Raw genomic sequence first — 14,903 nt, forward strand, 5'->3', positions numbered from 1 at the left:
CAAGTACTTGTTGTATTAGGTATGTCACCTAACCCTGTATGTTTCAGTGTAGGCACTATGTGCCCATTGAGGTGCTCCTTTTTGACGCTGGCAAGGGGGGTTATTTACAGACATGAAAGAGATGGGGCTGCTGTGGAAAGCGCCTCGAGCTGTTTTATTTTTCAGCATCAGTCTCATTACATTATTATGACAACGGGAAGATGCCAGCAGCTCACAATCCAGGCAGCAGGCCAAAAAACTTAATGTTACAACTTACTTTATAAGCTTCTTGACCAATCACACAAAGCAAAAGCATATTGACAGTAGTTCAATCACCATAAACACACGTACCTTTGGTTAAAACAATGCTTGTTTATTTCGAATACAATACCTGCTTGTAAGGCTTAAAACGCAATGCACAGAGCTCCATTATTAAGCTTTAACCTTCCTAATATCTTGCTAGATAAACTTTCTGCAGCTTAGAGAGCTATTCAGACAAGCATTAATACACAGGCCATTGTTCTATTTGCCATTGCTTTTTCTACAGTTTAAATAATTTTTCTGACCTAACTCATGGCTGTTGCTTTAGCTCTACTCATAGTCCTGCTGTATCTGAGGCCTGCCTTTTGCAGCTTTCCCCAAAACCCTCTAATTTTCCCTCTAATTTTGTGTATTCCCACACCTTTTCAGAGCAGGGAGAGGGATCAGGATTGCTTTGTTGCTGAACTGTGTGATATCAGCTTATGAAATGATAGCTTCAAGAGCAGTGAGGGTCATTTGTGATGTATATTCAGTGTTGGTCTTCTATCCTTACCTCAGGCACTGCCTTTAGGAAACCATTAACCATGTCCTGGCCTGTAGCAGGCACAGCATTTCCAGCTGGTCAAGGAACATGATTGTCCTGCTCTGCTGTGCAGTGGTGTGAGGTCTCACCTTGAGTTCTGTGTGCAGTTTGGGCACCACAACATGAAACAGACATTAAGCTGTTACAGAGCATCCAGAAGAGGGCCATGAGGCCTGGAGCAGAAGCCTTGTCAGGAGCTGCTGAGGTCAGCAGCTGTCTGTTCAGCCTGGAGAAGAGGAGACTGAAGGTTGACTTCACTGCTGTCTTCACCATCCTCATGGAGGGAAGCAGAAGGGCAGGTACTGATCTCTTCACTCTTGTGACCAGTGGCAGGACTCAATGAACTGGCATGAAACTGAGTCAGAGGTTCATTAGTCAGGTTTGAGCTAGATATCAGGAAAAGGTTTTTCACCTGGGGAGTGTTTGGGCACTGGAACAGGCTCCTCATGGAAGCAGTCATAGCACCAAGCCTGACAGAGCTCACAAAGAACTTGGAGGCACACAGTGTGGCTCTCAGGCACAGGGCCAGAATTTGGACTTGATGATCCTAATGGGTCTGCTTCCTAATGGGTCCCTCTGCATATTGTATGATACTGTGTTTCTGTAATAATTGTACCCAGTCTGTGAGCAGAACAGGGATTATTTTCCCCAGCTTTTCACTCCTTTTTCCTTCTTGAGACCAGTTACAACAGCTTTGGAGGATTTAAAATTCCCTTTGGATATTACGGAAATCATGCTTTGGTTGCTAAGTCTGCCACGTCTCTTCAGTGCAGTCTTACACCCTGATTAGAAGAAGGGATTCTTAAGAGGGCTTTTCAGAGATCTACCCTGAGGGTGGATAGTCATGATTGGTCTGTGATGTGGGAGAAAATGGGCCAGCTTTTGAAGGATTATTCTGCTCCAATGGCTTGGAAGTTCACCCCTGAACAACTACAGGACCCTGTTAAAGTGGCAGAATATTTGAAAGAAAAATGCTGTGGCAGTTACAGAGAAACACAGAGTTCTGCAATGTCCAGGGCCCTGTTTACTCTTTATCCGACACTGCTCTCAACACTAGACTGCACCCTCAGGGGGAAGAAGAGGAAAGCAGAACAACAGGCACTGTGGCCACTCAAACTTCAGCTGAACCCCAGGAACAACCCATGATGGTACCAGTTGTTCCTATACAAAAGAAGAAATTCAAGCCCAGACAAGTTTGCATACTGAAGAGGAAGCAGGGCCCTCAGAATGGGAAGAAGAAATGGAGAAAATCATCCCCTAGCTACAAGGTATGAAAATTTTTCAGCCACCAATCAGGAGAGTCCCTGCTGACCTGGTGGCTCTGGTGTTGGTGTATCACAGCCCATGATACGAAACTCTATGGTAATGCAACCAATCAGCTGGGATCCCTGTCCCAGGATATGGGCATTGACAAAGGGATTGAGGATAGAGCAGAAACTCTCAGTGGCAACTTCTGTCAAGTGTGAGGGAATGGTGACTACTTAGCTCTGGCAATATGAAGATCATCTTTTTTTCCGCCCTACTGGCCTGCACCTTGGCTGTGGAAAGGTCTCTCTGGAGGACCTCCCTGCCACTGAGGGAGTCAACATCTCCTTCCATTTTTTGTCATCTGTGAATTTGCCTAGTAGTCCATCAAGCAAGATGAAGAGGAAATTTACCATGCCTTACCAGTATGGACCAGAGTCTCTGCTATTGGGAGCAAGTACCCCCATATTCAAGAGAGGGTACACACCATGAGGCAACCTGGGTTTTTTCTGTGTGTGACCATGGAGAGGGCATGAAGAAGTGAGATGGAAAACCCACCTCTGCCCTAGCAGCTGAAGTATGTGAGTTGAAAGGAAGAACAACCACCAAATGTCACTCTAGTTTCCAGAATGTCCTCAGACAGAATAGGAGGGCTGGTGTTACTTTCAGTCCTCTTGAAGGGACTTTCAGCTTGTATTTACAAGAAGTGAACCGTTCTTTGACCAGAGTTAGAGGGGTCTTTCATTCAGCCAGGTCCTTCCTCGTCCAGGGGAAAGGGACAATCAGATCTATTGGACTCTGTGGATGTCATGGCCTTGGCTCATCAGACTCACAAGAGTATTGGGCTTTACTTGACCCCAGAGTACAATGTACCTTGATGCCATCAAGATATTGAGGGGCAAAATCCATCTCTATTTCTGGGGTGACGGGGGGATCCCAACACATGACTGTACTGGAAGCTGAAGTGACTCTGGCTGGGAACAAATGGCAAACACGCCCCACTGTGACTGGCCCAGAGGCCCTGTGCATCCTGGGCACAGATTGCCTCAGGAGAGGGTATTTCAATGACCCTAAAATTAGGCTTTTGGGACAGCCGTAGAGACAGAGGAAGTTGGGTGACTGAACCTCTTGCCTAGTCTCTCAGAGGACCCCTCTGCTGTGAGGTGGCTGAGGATTGAAGAAGAACAGGTACTGATGGCTCACAAAAGTGCAGTATCAGCAATATCACACCAACCAGGACTCCATGACCCCATCCATGAGGTGATTCTTGAGCTGCAGAGTCAGGGAGTGGCCAGCAAGACTTGCTCACTCTTTTATGACCCTAATTGGCCAGTATGTAAGTCCAGTGGGAATGGAGACTGACAGTGGACTACCACGGCCTGAAGGAAGTCACACCACCACTGTGCACTGCTGTGCCAGACGTGCTGGAACTTCAGTATGAGCTGGAGTCCAGGACAGCAAAGTGGTGTCACCATCAATATTGCAAATTTGTTTTTCTCTATTCCTTTAGCAGTAAAGGGCAGTCCACAGTTTGCTTTCACTTGGAGGGATGTCCAGTACACCTGGAACCAGCTGCCCAAGAGGTGGAAATACAGCCACAGTATTTGTGTTGGACTGATCTAGACTGCTCTGAAAAGGGAGAGGCTCCAGAACATTTGCAATACATTAATGAGATCAACTTGTGAGACAACACAGCAGAGGAAGCTTTTGAGAATGGGGAGAAGATAATTCAAATCATCCTGAAGGCCAGTCGTGCCATAAGTCAAAGTAAGGTTTGTGCTGGAAATTCAGTTTTCAGAAGTAAAATGGCAGGATGGACATTGTCAGATTCCAATGGACATAGTCAGCTAAATAGCAGCTATGCCCCCACCAAGCAGCAGCAAGGACACACAGACTGTCCTACATACTGTGAATTTTTGGCAAATGCATAGTCCATATTAGAGTCAGATTGTGAGTTCTCTCTATCTTGTGACTCAGAAGAAGAATGATTTCAAATGGGATCCTGAACAACAACAAGCTCTTAAACAAATTAAACAGGAGATTAATTTGTAGCAGTAGCCCTTGGGCCAGTTAGGACTGGACAAGATGTGAAAACTGCTCTACACTGCAGATGAGGAGAATGGTCCTTCCTGGAGTCTCTGACAATATGCACCCATGGAGGCTTGAGAATGATCCTTGTGGTTCTGGAGTCAAGAATACAAAGGACTCATAGCCCACCACACTCCAACTGAAAAAGACCCTGGCAGCTCATGAAGATATTTGAGCTTCTTCAGAAGTGTTTGGCACCAAAGCACAGCTCCTCCTGGCACCCTGACTGCCAGTGCTGGGCTGGATGTTCAGAGAGGAAAGTCCCGCCACGGATCATGGCACTGATGACACATGGAATAAGTGCATCACTCAGATCACACAACAAGCTTCAACAGGAAATCCCAAGCACCCAGGAATCTTGGAAGTCATCACAAATTGGCTCAAAGATGAAAATTTTGGAATATCTTTGGAAGCAGGGGAGGGAAAGGTGACTTGTGCTGAGGATGTCCCAGCATTTAACCAGTTACCAGAAAATGAAGTTATATGGTCTCTTCACTGATGTTCCCTGCTCTATTGGAGGGTGCTCCCATCAAAACCAGAAAGCTGCTGTATGAAGTCCTACACGGTGAGTCACTGAAGCTATGGGGGGACAAGGTGCATCAAGTCAGGTGACAGAGCTGAAAGCCATCGAGCTGGCTTTAGATATTGCTGAATGAGAGAAATGGCCAGTGCTGCACCTCTGCACTGACTTGTGGATGGCAGTAAATGCCCTGCAGGGGTGGCTGGACCAATGGAAAAAGATAAATAGGTAGTGCAGAGGTAAACCCATGTGGGCTGCTGAGCTCTGGAAAGACACTGGTGCTTATCAGAGAAGATGCTGTAAAAGCACATCGTGTAGATGCACACACCCCCAAGGGCTGGGCTGCTGAAGAACATCAAAACAATGGACAGGTGGATTGGGCTGCTGTCATGGTTTGACACTGGCACAATGCCAGTGCCCCCATGAGGATACCCTCTCCCTGGTTTCTGCTGTGAGATGTGACCAGGAATAAGCAAAGCAGGCTTCCACTTAGAAATAAAGAAAACAAAACTTTATTAACTACACTACGACTATATATAAAAAGGAACACACACTGGAAAAATGAAAACCTTACAAATACATTTCCTCCTCCCCTCACCAAATTTCCAATACAATACATCTATTCCCCAAATCACCAACTCTTGGTCCAGCTCCACCCTTCAGACAATCAATCCTCAGTTCATCAAGAGAAGAAGAGTCCTTCTTGTACCATGGGCTTCCCCTGGAAACACAGTTGAAGCCTCGTGTGTTTCCGTGTCACTCGTGGCACTGCCCGGAGTATATCTGCCATCGTGACCTCTTCCTCTCATGTCCAGTGCTCTCACCACTGAACATGGACCAGAGCTGCTTCTAGGGTTGTCTTTTTAAGGATGCTCTGTCCCGTTCCAAAAAGAGCACAGTCTCACCTTTGGGACACCTGTCCCCCCCATATTTTTTCACCACCTGGGGCCGAGGGGTACCCACACTGAACCCTCCTGGTTCTGAGGCATTGCCTCCCCCTAGATGCAGTCTCTGTATCACAAGGAACATAGTTCTGTCCATGGCTGTACAAAAAGAGTCCAGCAAAAGCCACTCCATCATCTCTTCCCACTAGGATTCTTCTCTATTCTTCCCACTAGGATTCTTCTCTATTCTTCCACTATTTCTCACTCGCCCAGACCTCTCTCGCACTTGCACATTTCCTTCTTCCATTTCATCTCTATCTCTCTTCTAGGAAAGGTTAATGTTCTGCAAAGTTTTCATTGTCCAAAAAAAGGGTTAAAAACTCGGACTCTGTCTTCTCAGGAACTTCCACAGCGGCCGGACACCTTCTCGCTGCATCCTCCTCCCCACTCCTCTTCTTCTCAGCCGTGCTGCCGGCACATGTTATCAAGTTTCAAGGTAGCACAGTCCCAGGCACAGGCTGTACCCTCTCTCTCTCTTAGGGGAGCTGCCCGATGCCTCCTGGTGCTTCTCCCACCCTTCCATCCTCGGATCCTCTTCACCTCCCCTCTCGGTCCAGGCCCCGGCCTACCTCACCCAGCCACATGGCTCCCCTGCCCCGCCCAGCAGCAGCAGCTGGACGGGGGAGAGACCCAAACTCTTTCCTTACCAGAACCCAAGAGAGCCTCCCAAGGGAGAGCTCTGCTTTTAACCCCGTGTTCTCAGAGGCGGATCCATGTCCTAATGGCCATGTTAGATGCCAATATAAAATCTGAACATCCATTGGCCCAACCATAGCATCCCAAAAAACACATTTCCTGTCAAACTACCACAGCTGCCAAGAATAAAGTGTCTTGGGTGGACCTGGGCTGGCATCATAAGGGTGATTATTTCTGGCTCATTGGGCCCATGACACCCCAGGTCGTCAGGGAAGAGATGCAGCAATACAGATGGGCTCGTGAGTGAGGGGTGGATTAACCATGGACACTATTAACCATGGACATTATTGATAACGTGAAATGTGCTGAAATGAAAAGGGGATAAAGCCTCTGTGGTATGGGGGGATGATGGTTAAAATATAAATATGGAGAGGCCTGGCATTGTATTGCACATGTGCCAAGGCAAGCTCCATGTAGATACAATGAGAAAAACACTGGATGGCAGAGATGCACCCTGTGCCTCACCCCATTGCCCAGAACACTGTCTTGGCACCCCATCAATAGGTCAGTCAGACAATAGGGCCCATTTCAAAAACAGCTTCATAGAACTCTGGGTCAGAGAGTACAGTATCAAAATGGGTATCTTGTTCTCTGTCATGCACCAGCCTCTAGGAATGTTGAACAATAAAATGGATTGCTACAAACCACATTGGTGGGACTTTCAAATATTGGTATCTAGATTTAGCAAAAACCACCTGGTTAGTTAACACTAGAGGCTCCACCAATCGAGCTCAACCAAAAGCTTCATGTACTGTAGAAGGGGATAAAGACCCTGTGATGCATATAAAGAATATATTTTGGAAGTCAGTTTGCATTAGCCTGTCTCAAGCAAAGTCAAACCCACCCATGGGAATGTTTTTGTTCAATGACCTGATTGCTCTTTTGGAGAAATGTAGATGCATGGGGAACAGGATGTGTACCTGAAGGGGATTTGATTTTTGAGTGAGAACAGTCTGTAATGTCAAACTGTGTGTGTATTTTTGGTTGCTGAATGACACTGGCACTGTGTGCCATAACTACCATGGACAGTGAGTATGGACTGCTCCAGATACACTGGTCATGAGCTCGTGATGCAGCTTGAAACCACCTGACAGCACACCAGCCCTCCTGCCCTGGAAGACATCTAGGACAGACAGAATCCACAGCCATGGACTCAAAGAACTCAAGAGATATCTTGGCCATTCATTATGGACATACCAGTGCTTATGTACACATACATCTCTATCTATGTATATAGTTGGAAGGTGTGTGACTTGGTCATGAAGGACATGGTACAGAAGAAGGGTGTATCTGACTTCTTTTTGGCAAGTGACTGGAGTTCTGTGGAATCCTACTATTTGCCTCAGCTAGGGAAAAGGTGTAGGTGATACAGAAAAACTAATCTGTGTTGAATTATCTTGACAAAATTTGGTAAACCTGAGTACTTTCTGACTTTTAGCTAACCATCATCATGCATGGGAGAATAGAACTGAAGTCTTTTCTACAGTGCCAGTCTGCCGCAACTGTTTAATTCTCCACTGACTAAAATAGTTTCATTATTTCTTCCCCAAGAGTGTAGGAGACTTCCTTCTCCAGTTTGCTTTGGCAGAGCATTGAATAAAACAAACCTAATTTGCTTGGGTTGAAAAAATGGAGTGCAGACCTAATTTCATGGCTTCTGGGTATCAAGAAATATCTTACTAAAGCAGCTCACCTCTTGCATTTCCTTCCAGTTGTTTTGGGGTTTGGTTTTGGTTGGTTTGTTAGTTGGTTGGTTTTAAAAATCTGTGTCTTTGTCACCAGTTAGTTAGCACTCATCACCACTGAAAACTCTCTCTTTTAGAATGCACATCTCCAGGGTCTTGCAGATGTTTACACCTAACCTGCCCCTAAATGGACAAGTAGTACAGCTGAGGCCTGAGGCAGTTGCATCCGGGTTGTTAAAGGATGTTTGGTTTCTTAAAAGAGGAAAAGTGAAGAATTTATCTCCATTTCCTAGGGTATATTAACTTCTGAAATGTCTAAAGGAGACCTGGACTGTCAGCTGTCACTATAAATTACACTGACGTTAATCGTGTAGAAGAGACTGAAGCCTGTTGAAGCCTGTGTGAGAGTAATGACTGAATTTGGAATCTGGGTTATGATTCCAGATGCAAAGCTTTAATGCCAGCTGAATTTCTGGTATCTTTCTCTCCTGCTTCTGACTAGGACAGGGTTAATGACTTGCAGAAGCCAGCCAGGGGCCTGGCTAGGCCCAGAGGTTGTTCTCTACTATGTCAGGTCATTGCCAAGGCTTGGGGGGAAGGGAATCTCTTCTGGGGAGCAGGGGTCCCTTCTGGTTCAAGGTAGTGCTGTCTTGTCAGGGGTTTTCCATGTGAATTGTTAATTTTTTGTGCCTCTTGTCATCAGTTTGTTGCTGCTGTTCATTGCCTTATCTCGCTGCTGTTTCCAGCAAACTGTTCTTATCTCAACCCATGATCTTTAGCCTTTGTGCCTTCCGTTCTCCTCTGCAGCCCCAGCAGAGGCAAGGTGAGGGGGAGGAGGAAGAGTGAGAGAACGGTGCATGGTTTGACATGTTTCAGTGGGAACACCAAATTGGGGAATATCATTCCTGAAATACAACAGTGTGCAAAGGTGAGCTGCTGTCTGGGTAAAGCAAATGGTGATCAGATGTGACACAGTGTCACACTGCTGCCTCCTCCTTGGCTTTGCACACTACAGTAAAGTGCAGCCAAGCATTTTTGAAACTTAGCCAGCTTGTTTATTCAATCTAGCAGTGAAATCTTTGTTCTTTGCAGCTGTTGAAAGAAACAACTTAATGAGACTTGCTCAGACCATACCATTTACACCAGTCCAGCTCTTTGGTGAGTACCAACTTCTAGCTTATGTTTGCTTTATAAATAGTTGGTGCATTATCTTTTAAAAACGGTGTTTGAGAAATTGTCTTGGATTTATTTCAACAGTTCTTCTTTTCTGAAAGAGACAAAACAAGATAGAATGGTAGTTGTGCTGTAGTTAGGGACTTTTGGTGGTCAACTTTTCCAAGTCCTTCCATGGTCAATTGAGATCAGATTGCTGAGGCACTTGTGAATTGCATTTTGATTTTGTCTATAAATGGAGACTCCTCATTTTCATTGGCCAACCTCTTCCATTGTTTGATTGACCTAATCATGAATCCAGGGTTTCTGTCTGTATTTGTTGGGGTTTCCCTTGCTGTATCTTGTATCTGTTAGTATTCACGTGACTGCTGTCAACCTCAGAGATGAGTCTAACTCCATCTTCTATGTATCCATCCTTAGGATACCTGAAGACAGCCAGAAGCTTCCCCTTAACCTTGATAACTTCATTCTTTCTGTTTCTCTCTCACACACACTGACACAAACACAGATGCATATGTAAATCTATGTATAGGATATGCCATCAAGAAGAAAACCAGTACTGATTTAAGAGCATTATCCTTTTATCTGGCACAGAAAACTTTTAGTGTCTTTAATGTCAAGGACAAAAATCTTTGCTGTAACTGAAGAATGGTAGAGCATAATCCATATATTTTTGGGAAGAGTTCTGAAAATAGTGTGCAGTATTGGCTTACAATAGCAGAAGGTCTGCCTCTAGACTCTTGATATCTAGATGCTGCCTTCTCAATAGGCAGAATACTTTGTCTCACAGCAACTAATTGCTGATACTTGCAGCATCATAGGATTTCTTGGGACCTGATTGCTGTAGATAATTACTATAGCCATGGCGATATTGAGAATTCTAATCGTTGAAGCTCCCAGAAGAGCTTTCTAGGTATTAAACTGTCAAAAGATAATAAAATAAAGACTTAATGTAAGATTAAAAAAATGTGTCTAGTTATACTATCTTTATTCAAGTGTCTGTCTTTTATGTAAGGTACTGACTTTTCCAGTTGCTTTATTTTAGATTAAAATGTGCCTAAATTACTGGATTCAGCAGCATCTGCATTTGTGCTAATTGATGAAAGGCAAGCTCAAAAGTGGGGAAGAAATCTACAAGTCTGAATTCAACTTGTAATTGCTTATGGTCTTTGCTATTTTGGCAATTTAGTTACCTCATCACACTTCCCAGTGAAAACCTATTTCTTATTAATTAATGTTACAAATTATGTGAGTTGTAGGAAGGAAAGCCAGATTTTAAAAAAATCAGTCTACTTTGCTGTTAGTTTACAAATGGCAACACAAAAGTATTGTTGATTCTGCTGCAAGAGGAATGCCACTACAACTCTCCGGGGGAAAGAGAGTGCAACTGAGTTAAAAGTCACTAGGTTCTGCTGCAGAAAAAGTGTTACGAGCAGGAGCAGAACACCTCAAACATTTCATCATTTCATATAACATTGGAATTTCTAGAAAAAAAATCAAAATATTAGTTTAAAATACCAAAACTGTAAGCTTCCTGATAATTTCTGAATGAGCTTCCTGAACAAGCTTTAGCTCGTTCTTCTGGAAATGTCTTTTTCAATTTAATTTCCCTGGCTCATCACATCATGGCCAAGTCACAATTTTTGAAACAAACTCAGCTCTCTGCAGCAAAAGGTGGCACTCTCAACTACATCCCATATTGCATCAACTACAAAATTAAATCCCTTTAATATTCAATAACTATTACAAACTCTTTGCCTTGTTGTTATGATTTTCCCCCTAGATTTATTTTAAACTATTATTTAAACTGTTTTTAGACTAAGATTTGAATTCAGATGTTCTGCTCCTGCAAGTTTGTTTTGGTGTTTGTTGCTTTTTGGGGTTTACTTTGTGAAACACAGAGTTAAAAGAAAAATTCAGGGAGTGTTCCACAGATTAACTTAAAAGTCTTACTAAAAATTCTCCTTCCATATAAGTGCATAAAGAGAGGGAATTACACATGAGATATTTAGAGTTTGCACACTGGAGATAAAAATGGTGACCCTTTAAAAATATGTTCTTTTAAATGACTGCTATGGACTAGAGTATCAGTGAGCCATGTTTGTGTGGAAGAATCCAGGAGGTCTTGAATTTATCATTGTTTAGAGGCTTAAGACAAGATGCTTGGACCACCTATTATCATAGTAGAAGAATGAATGTGTAGAAGAATAAATAGTGTATGTTTAGGCTGGGGAAGTTTTCAGACAGATGAACAGTTATGATAAAAAGTTCTCTTTTTAAAGAAGTGTGGCTTAGAAAGGTGTGTAAATAGGTATGTTATTTAAAGACACCAAATGAAAGTGCTGTTCTCTCCTGTTTCTGCCAGTGACTTTTGCTAACAAAACTTCTTTTTATTTAAGCTGGAGAGGAAGTGACAGTTTATCAGCTAGAAGAGAGTTCACCTATGAATCTTGATAAAAGCATGTCTTCCTGGTCCCAGTGTGGCACAACTGCAATGATCCAAGTCCTGTCACGGGAGGAGATGGATGGGGGTCTGCGGAGGGCCATGAAGGTCATTTGTACTTGGTCTGAGAGTGATGTATTAAAGCTGGGACAGGTTTTTATTGTGAAGTCTTTCCTGCCAGAGGTGGTTCAAGCTTGGCAAAAGATCTTTCACCATGGCACAGTATTACATCTCTGTCTGAGGGTGAGTTCAGACCTGAAGGAACAACACATCAGGCCTAGCCTGATATTAGACTTATTAATGTCTTCAACAAGGTTGACATGTGTTTTGATGTTATCTTTTGGAAAGAAAAAAGGTTTTGAGGAAGTTGTATCTCCCATTTGTAAAAAATAGATAATCAGGGTATGTGTGTGTGTGTGATTGTTCATTTTTTTGAAAAATTCATGACACTTTTCTTCATGAAAACGAAGAAAGGTGTCATGAAATGTTTATAATATTATCTTTTTTTTTCAGGAGATTCAACAGCAAAGGGTTGCCCAGAAGTTAATCTATACCTTCAACCAAGTGAAGCCTCATACTATTCCCTATACTCCAAGGTAAATTCAAAGTCTTTAGGTACTAGGTGAAAGTCCCTAAAGTTTCTCTTTTCAGCATCCTTTTCCATTGTAGGTTGGAATGATAATGCAGTACCAATGATAATGTCTAAGGATAGGTAATGAACTTTTAAGAGGAAAGGTAGGCAGCTTTGAAGTTTGTTTTCATAGTTACATGTGGTGGAAAAATAAACATTCTGTTCCATAGACTTAAGCAAGAACTGCCTTTTACATAATTAACTAAAATAATTTGATGTGGCTCATTTACAGTGCACTAGGGTAAATCAGATTATGTTGTTTGTCCATAAACTATACTTTCTGATAAGGTGCTTTTTTTTAGAGGGTTGTCAGACCAAAAAAGCCTTTGTTCTCTCTATTGTTTGTACCTACCTACTGTTGTTGAAAATGCTCCAGTCAAAGAAGACATGTCCTCCTTTTTGGTATGTTTGCTCTGCATCTTGATGGCTGCTGACTGTTACCTTGCCAGCTGCTGACAGACAATATTTATATTTACAGGTTCCTGGAAGTTTTCCTCATTTACTGCCATTCAGCAAAGCAGTGGTTGACCATCGAGAAGTACATGACTGGTGAATTTCGGAAATACAACAACAACAATGGAGATGAGATTACTCCCATCAGCCTGCTGGAAGAGCTAATGCTGGCCTTCTCTCACTGGACCTACGTCTACACCCGTGGGGAGCTCCTGGTCCTGGATATGCAAGGTGACTGCTAGCATAGGACTGCTATTTGAAACCAGATGAAAAGTAATAATCTCAAAAGAGACTTTAGTACTGAGGGCCAAATTCTCACTTAGATGAGAAAATGCAAAGCTCAAAAAACCTCTGGATATCTGTTGTGTGATGCCAATAAATGAAAATCCACAGAAACAGTCTAGGTTAATGTAGGTGTAATGGGAAAATAATACTGCTTCAAATGCCTCCAGGCTGAAAGACCAAAAGAGCAGTTAGATAAACTGCAGGAACATTTCATCCAGCTCCAAAAAAGGCACTCCGCAGTTAAGGTAGTTGTATTTTTCATAAATAAATATTTTCATAAATGTATAAACAATACAGAGATTCAAATGTACTTGGGTACATACACACACAATATGTATGTAAATCTGTCAAAAATGTGTGAACTTTCTGCATTTTTTATTGTTCATATTAATAGATCCATATGCAGTTTAAATAAGCTGTAAACCTGAATGCTATTCACAATGTCTAGTGACTCCTTCAAAGAGCATGTGATCATTTTACTGTACATATGTACGTGGGAAGATGGCATATTTTGAGGAGATAAAACAGTTGACAATGTTCAGATGAACATCACCCATAAAACAGTATAAACACTATCACTTTTCATTTCTGTCAAGGGAAAAGTCTATGGGTAGCCAGAGACTTAACATATTTATATTTTACGGCATCCAGAAGCTGTAAGTTACAAAAAAGACGTACTTATTATGCAAAATAAGCTTATAATTCCATCCTTGCCTTGATTTGCTTTAGCTGCATATAAAAAAAAAAATTATACAGAAAGAATAAATGTGTCTCTGCCATAGCCTATGAGAATTTGAATGAAATTTGCTCAGGCTTATTACATAACTCTCAAAACTCCAGAGCAACTGTGTTGGCTCAAAAATGGAGAATATAAACATCTATGTAAATCTCAGTTTTCATCTTAAACAGAGATCAGCTCTAGTTTTTGCCTCATGTTTAATTCTCTAAATCTGAAACTCAGGAAAAGTGCAAGGGCTGCTCTCCTTGGAGTTCTACTAGGATGGATCTAGATAACAATTTACTATTTAATACCATGGCCATCTCCACATACACATATATGTACATACACATTTTGCCTAATTTACATCAACTGAAATGGCCTATATTGCAGTCTGGGGGTATTTCAGCAGCATTATCCTGTCTCCAGAATCTTTATTTGTGTTGCAAAACTTAAAGTTACCATGTTGAAATAAAAAAAAAAAAATTACATATCACATGGTCATATGACCATATATTTTTCATTATTGTAAAAGCACAGCAATTTTTTCAGATTCAAGAAAAGATTATTTTCTAAAGGTAGTATACTTTAATCAGTTTGGTGAAAACTGCAACATAGGTATCAAAATGTAATTATTTCTTTAATATGCTTCCTTCGCCACCCGAATGGAGAAAGGGATAACAGATGCAAATATTTGCACATCATGAAGTTGTGACTTCTTGTGTTTGTTACCTTGAAGAGAATGTGTGTCTGAAAGTAGCTCTATTGATATTGGTAAGATCCGTATCTGATTAGTACCTTTACTCCAGGTAAAATAACAATGTTTTGGTTGGTCACATTTTAGTTAGTTGAGCTTCAATATATTGTATTTTCATACACTTTCCATCTACAAATAAATTAACCTCAAAGGAGCTGAAGAACTGTAACTGTATTGCCAGTACTTTACAAATATTTATACTCATAGCATTTTCATTCTAGCTCATGGCCACTTTAACTATGACACTTTATGATATATCAATTAAATGGTTAATTACATCTTTTGTTAAGTGCCAGATTATGAAATCACGACTACCTTCCTTTGTAACACACAAAATGTTTATTTGTTGTAGGTGTTGGGGAAAACCTTACAGATCCATCTGTGATTAAACCTGAAGATAAAAAGTAGGTTTCTTTCTGTTGAAATTGTCATTCATTTCAGA

General features: G+C 42.1%; 1 protein-coding gene across 1 annotated transcript in view; it reads left to right on the forward strand.

Annotated features, from left to right (window-relative positions):
- The window catches only part of TRPM6 (transient receptor potential cation channel subfamily M member 6), an 84,629-nt gene that overhangs the window by 64,340 nt on the left and 5,386 nt on the right, over positions 1–14,903 (forward strand). The window contains exons 34-38 of the mRNA XM_036403779.1: positions 9,094–9,159; positions 11,574–11,860; positions 12,131–12,213; positions 12,727–12,932; positions 14,814–14,865. Coding sequence (XP_036259672.1) covers positions 9,094–9,159; positions 11,574–11,860; positions 12,131–12,213; positions 12,727–12,932; positions 14,814–14,865 — 694 coding nt within the window. The remainder of the gene's footprint in view (positions 1–9,093; positions 9,160–11,573; positions 11,861–12,130; positions 12,214–12,726; positions 12,933–14,813; positions 14,866–14,903) is intronic.

Source organism: Molothrus ater, chromosome Z (assembly GCF_012460135.2).
Source record: "Molothrus ater isolate BHLD 08-10-18 breed brown headed cowbird chromosome Z, BPBGC_Mater_1.1, whole genome shotgun sequence".
Lineage (NCBI taxonomy): Eukaryota > Metazoa > Chordata > Aves > Passeriformes > Icteridae > Molothrus > Molothrus ater.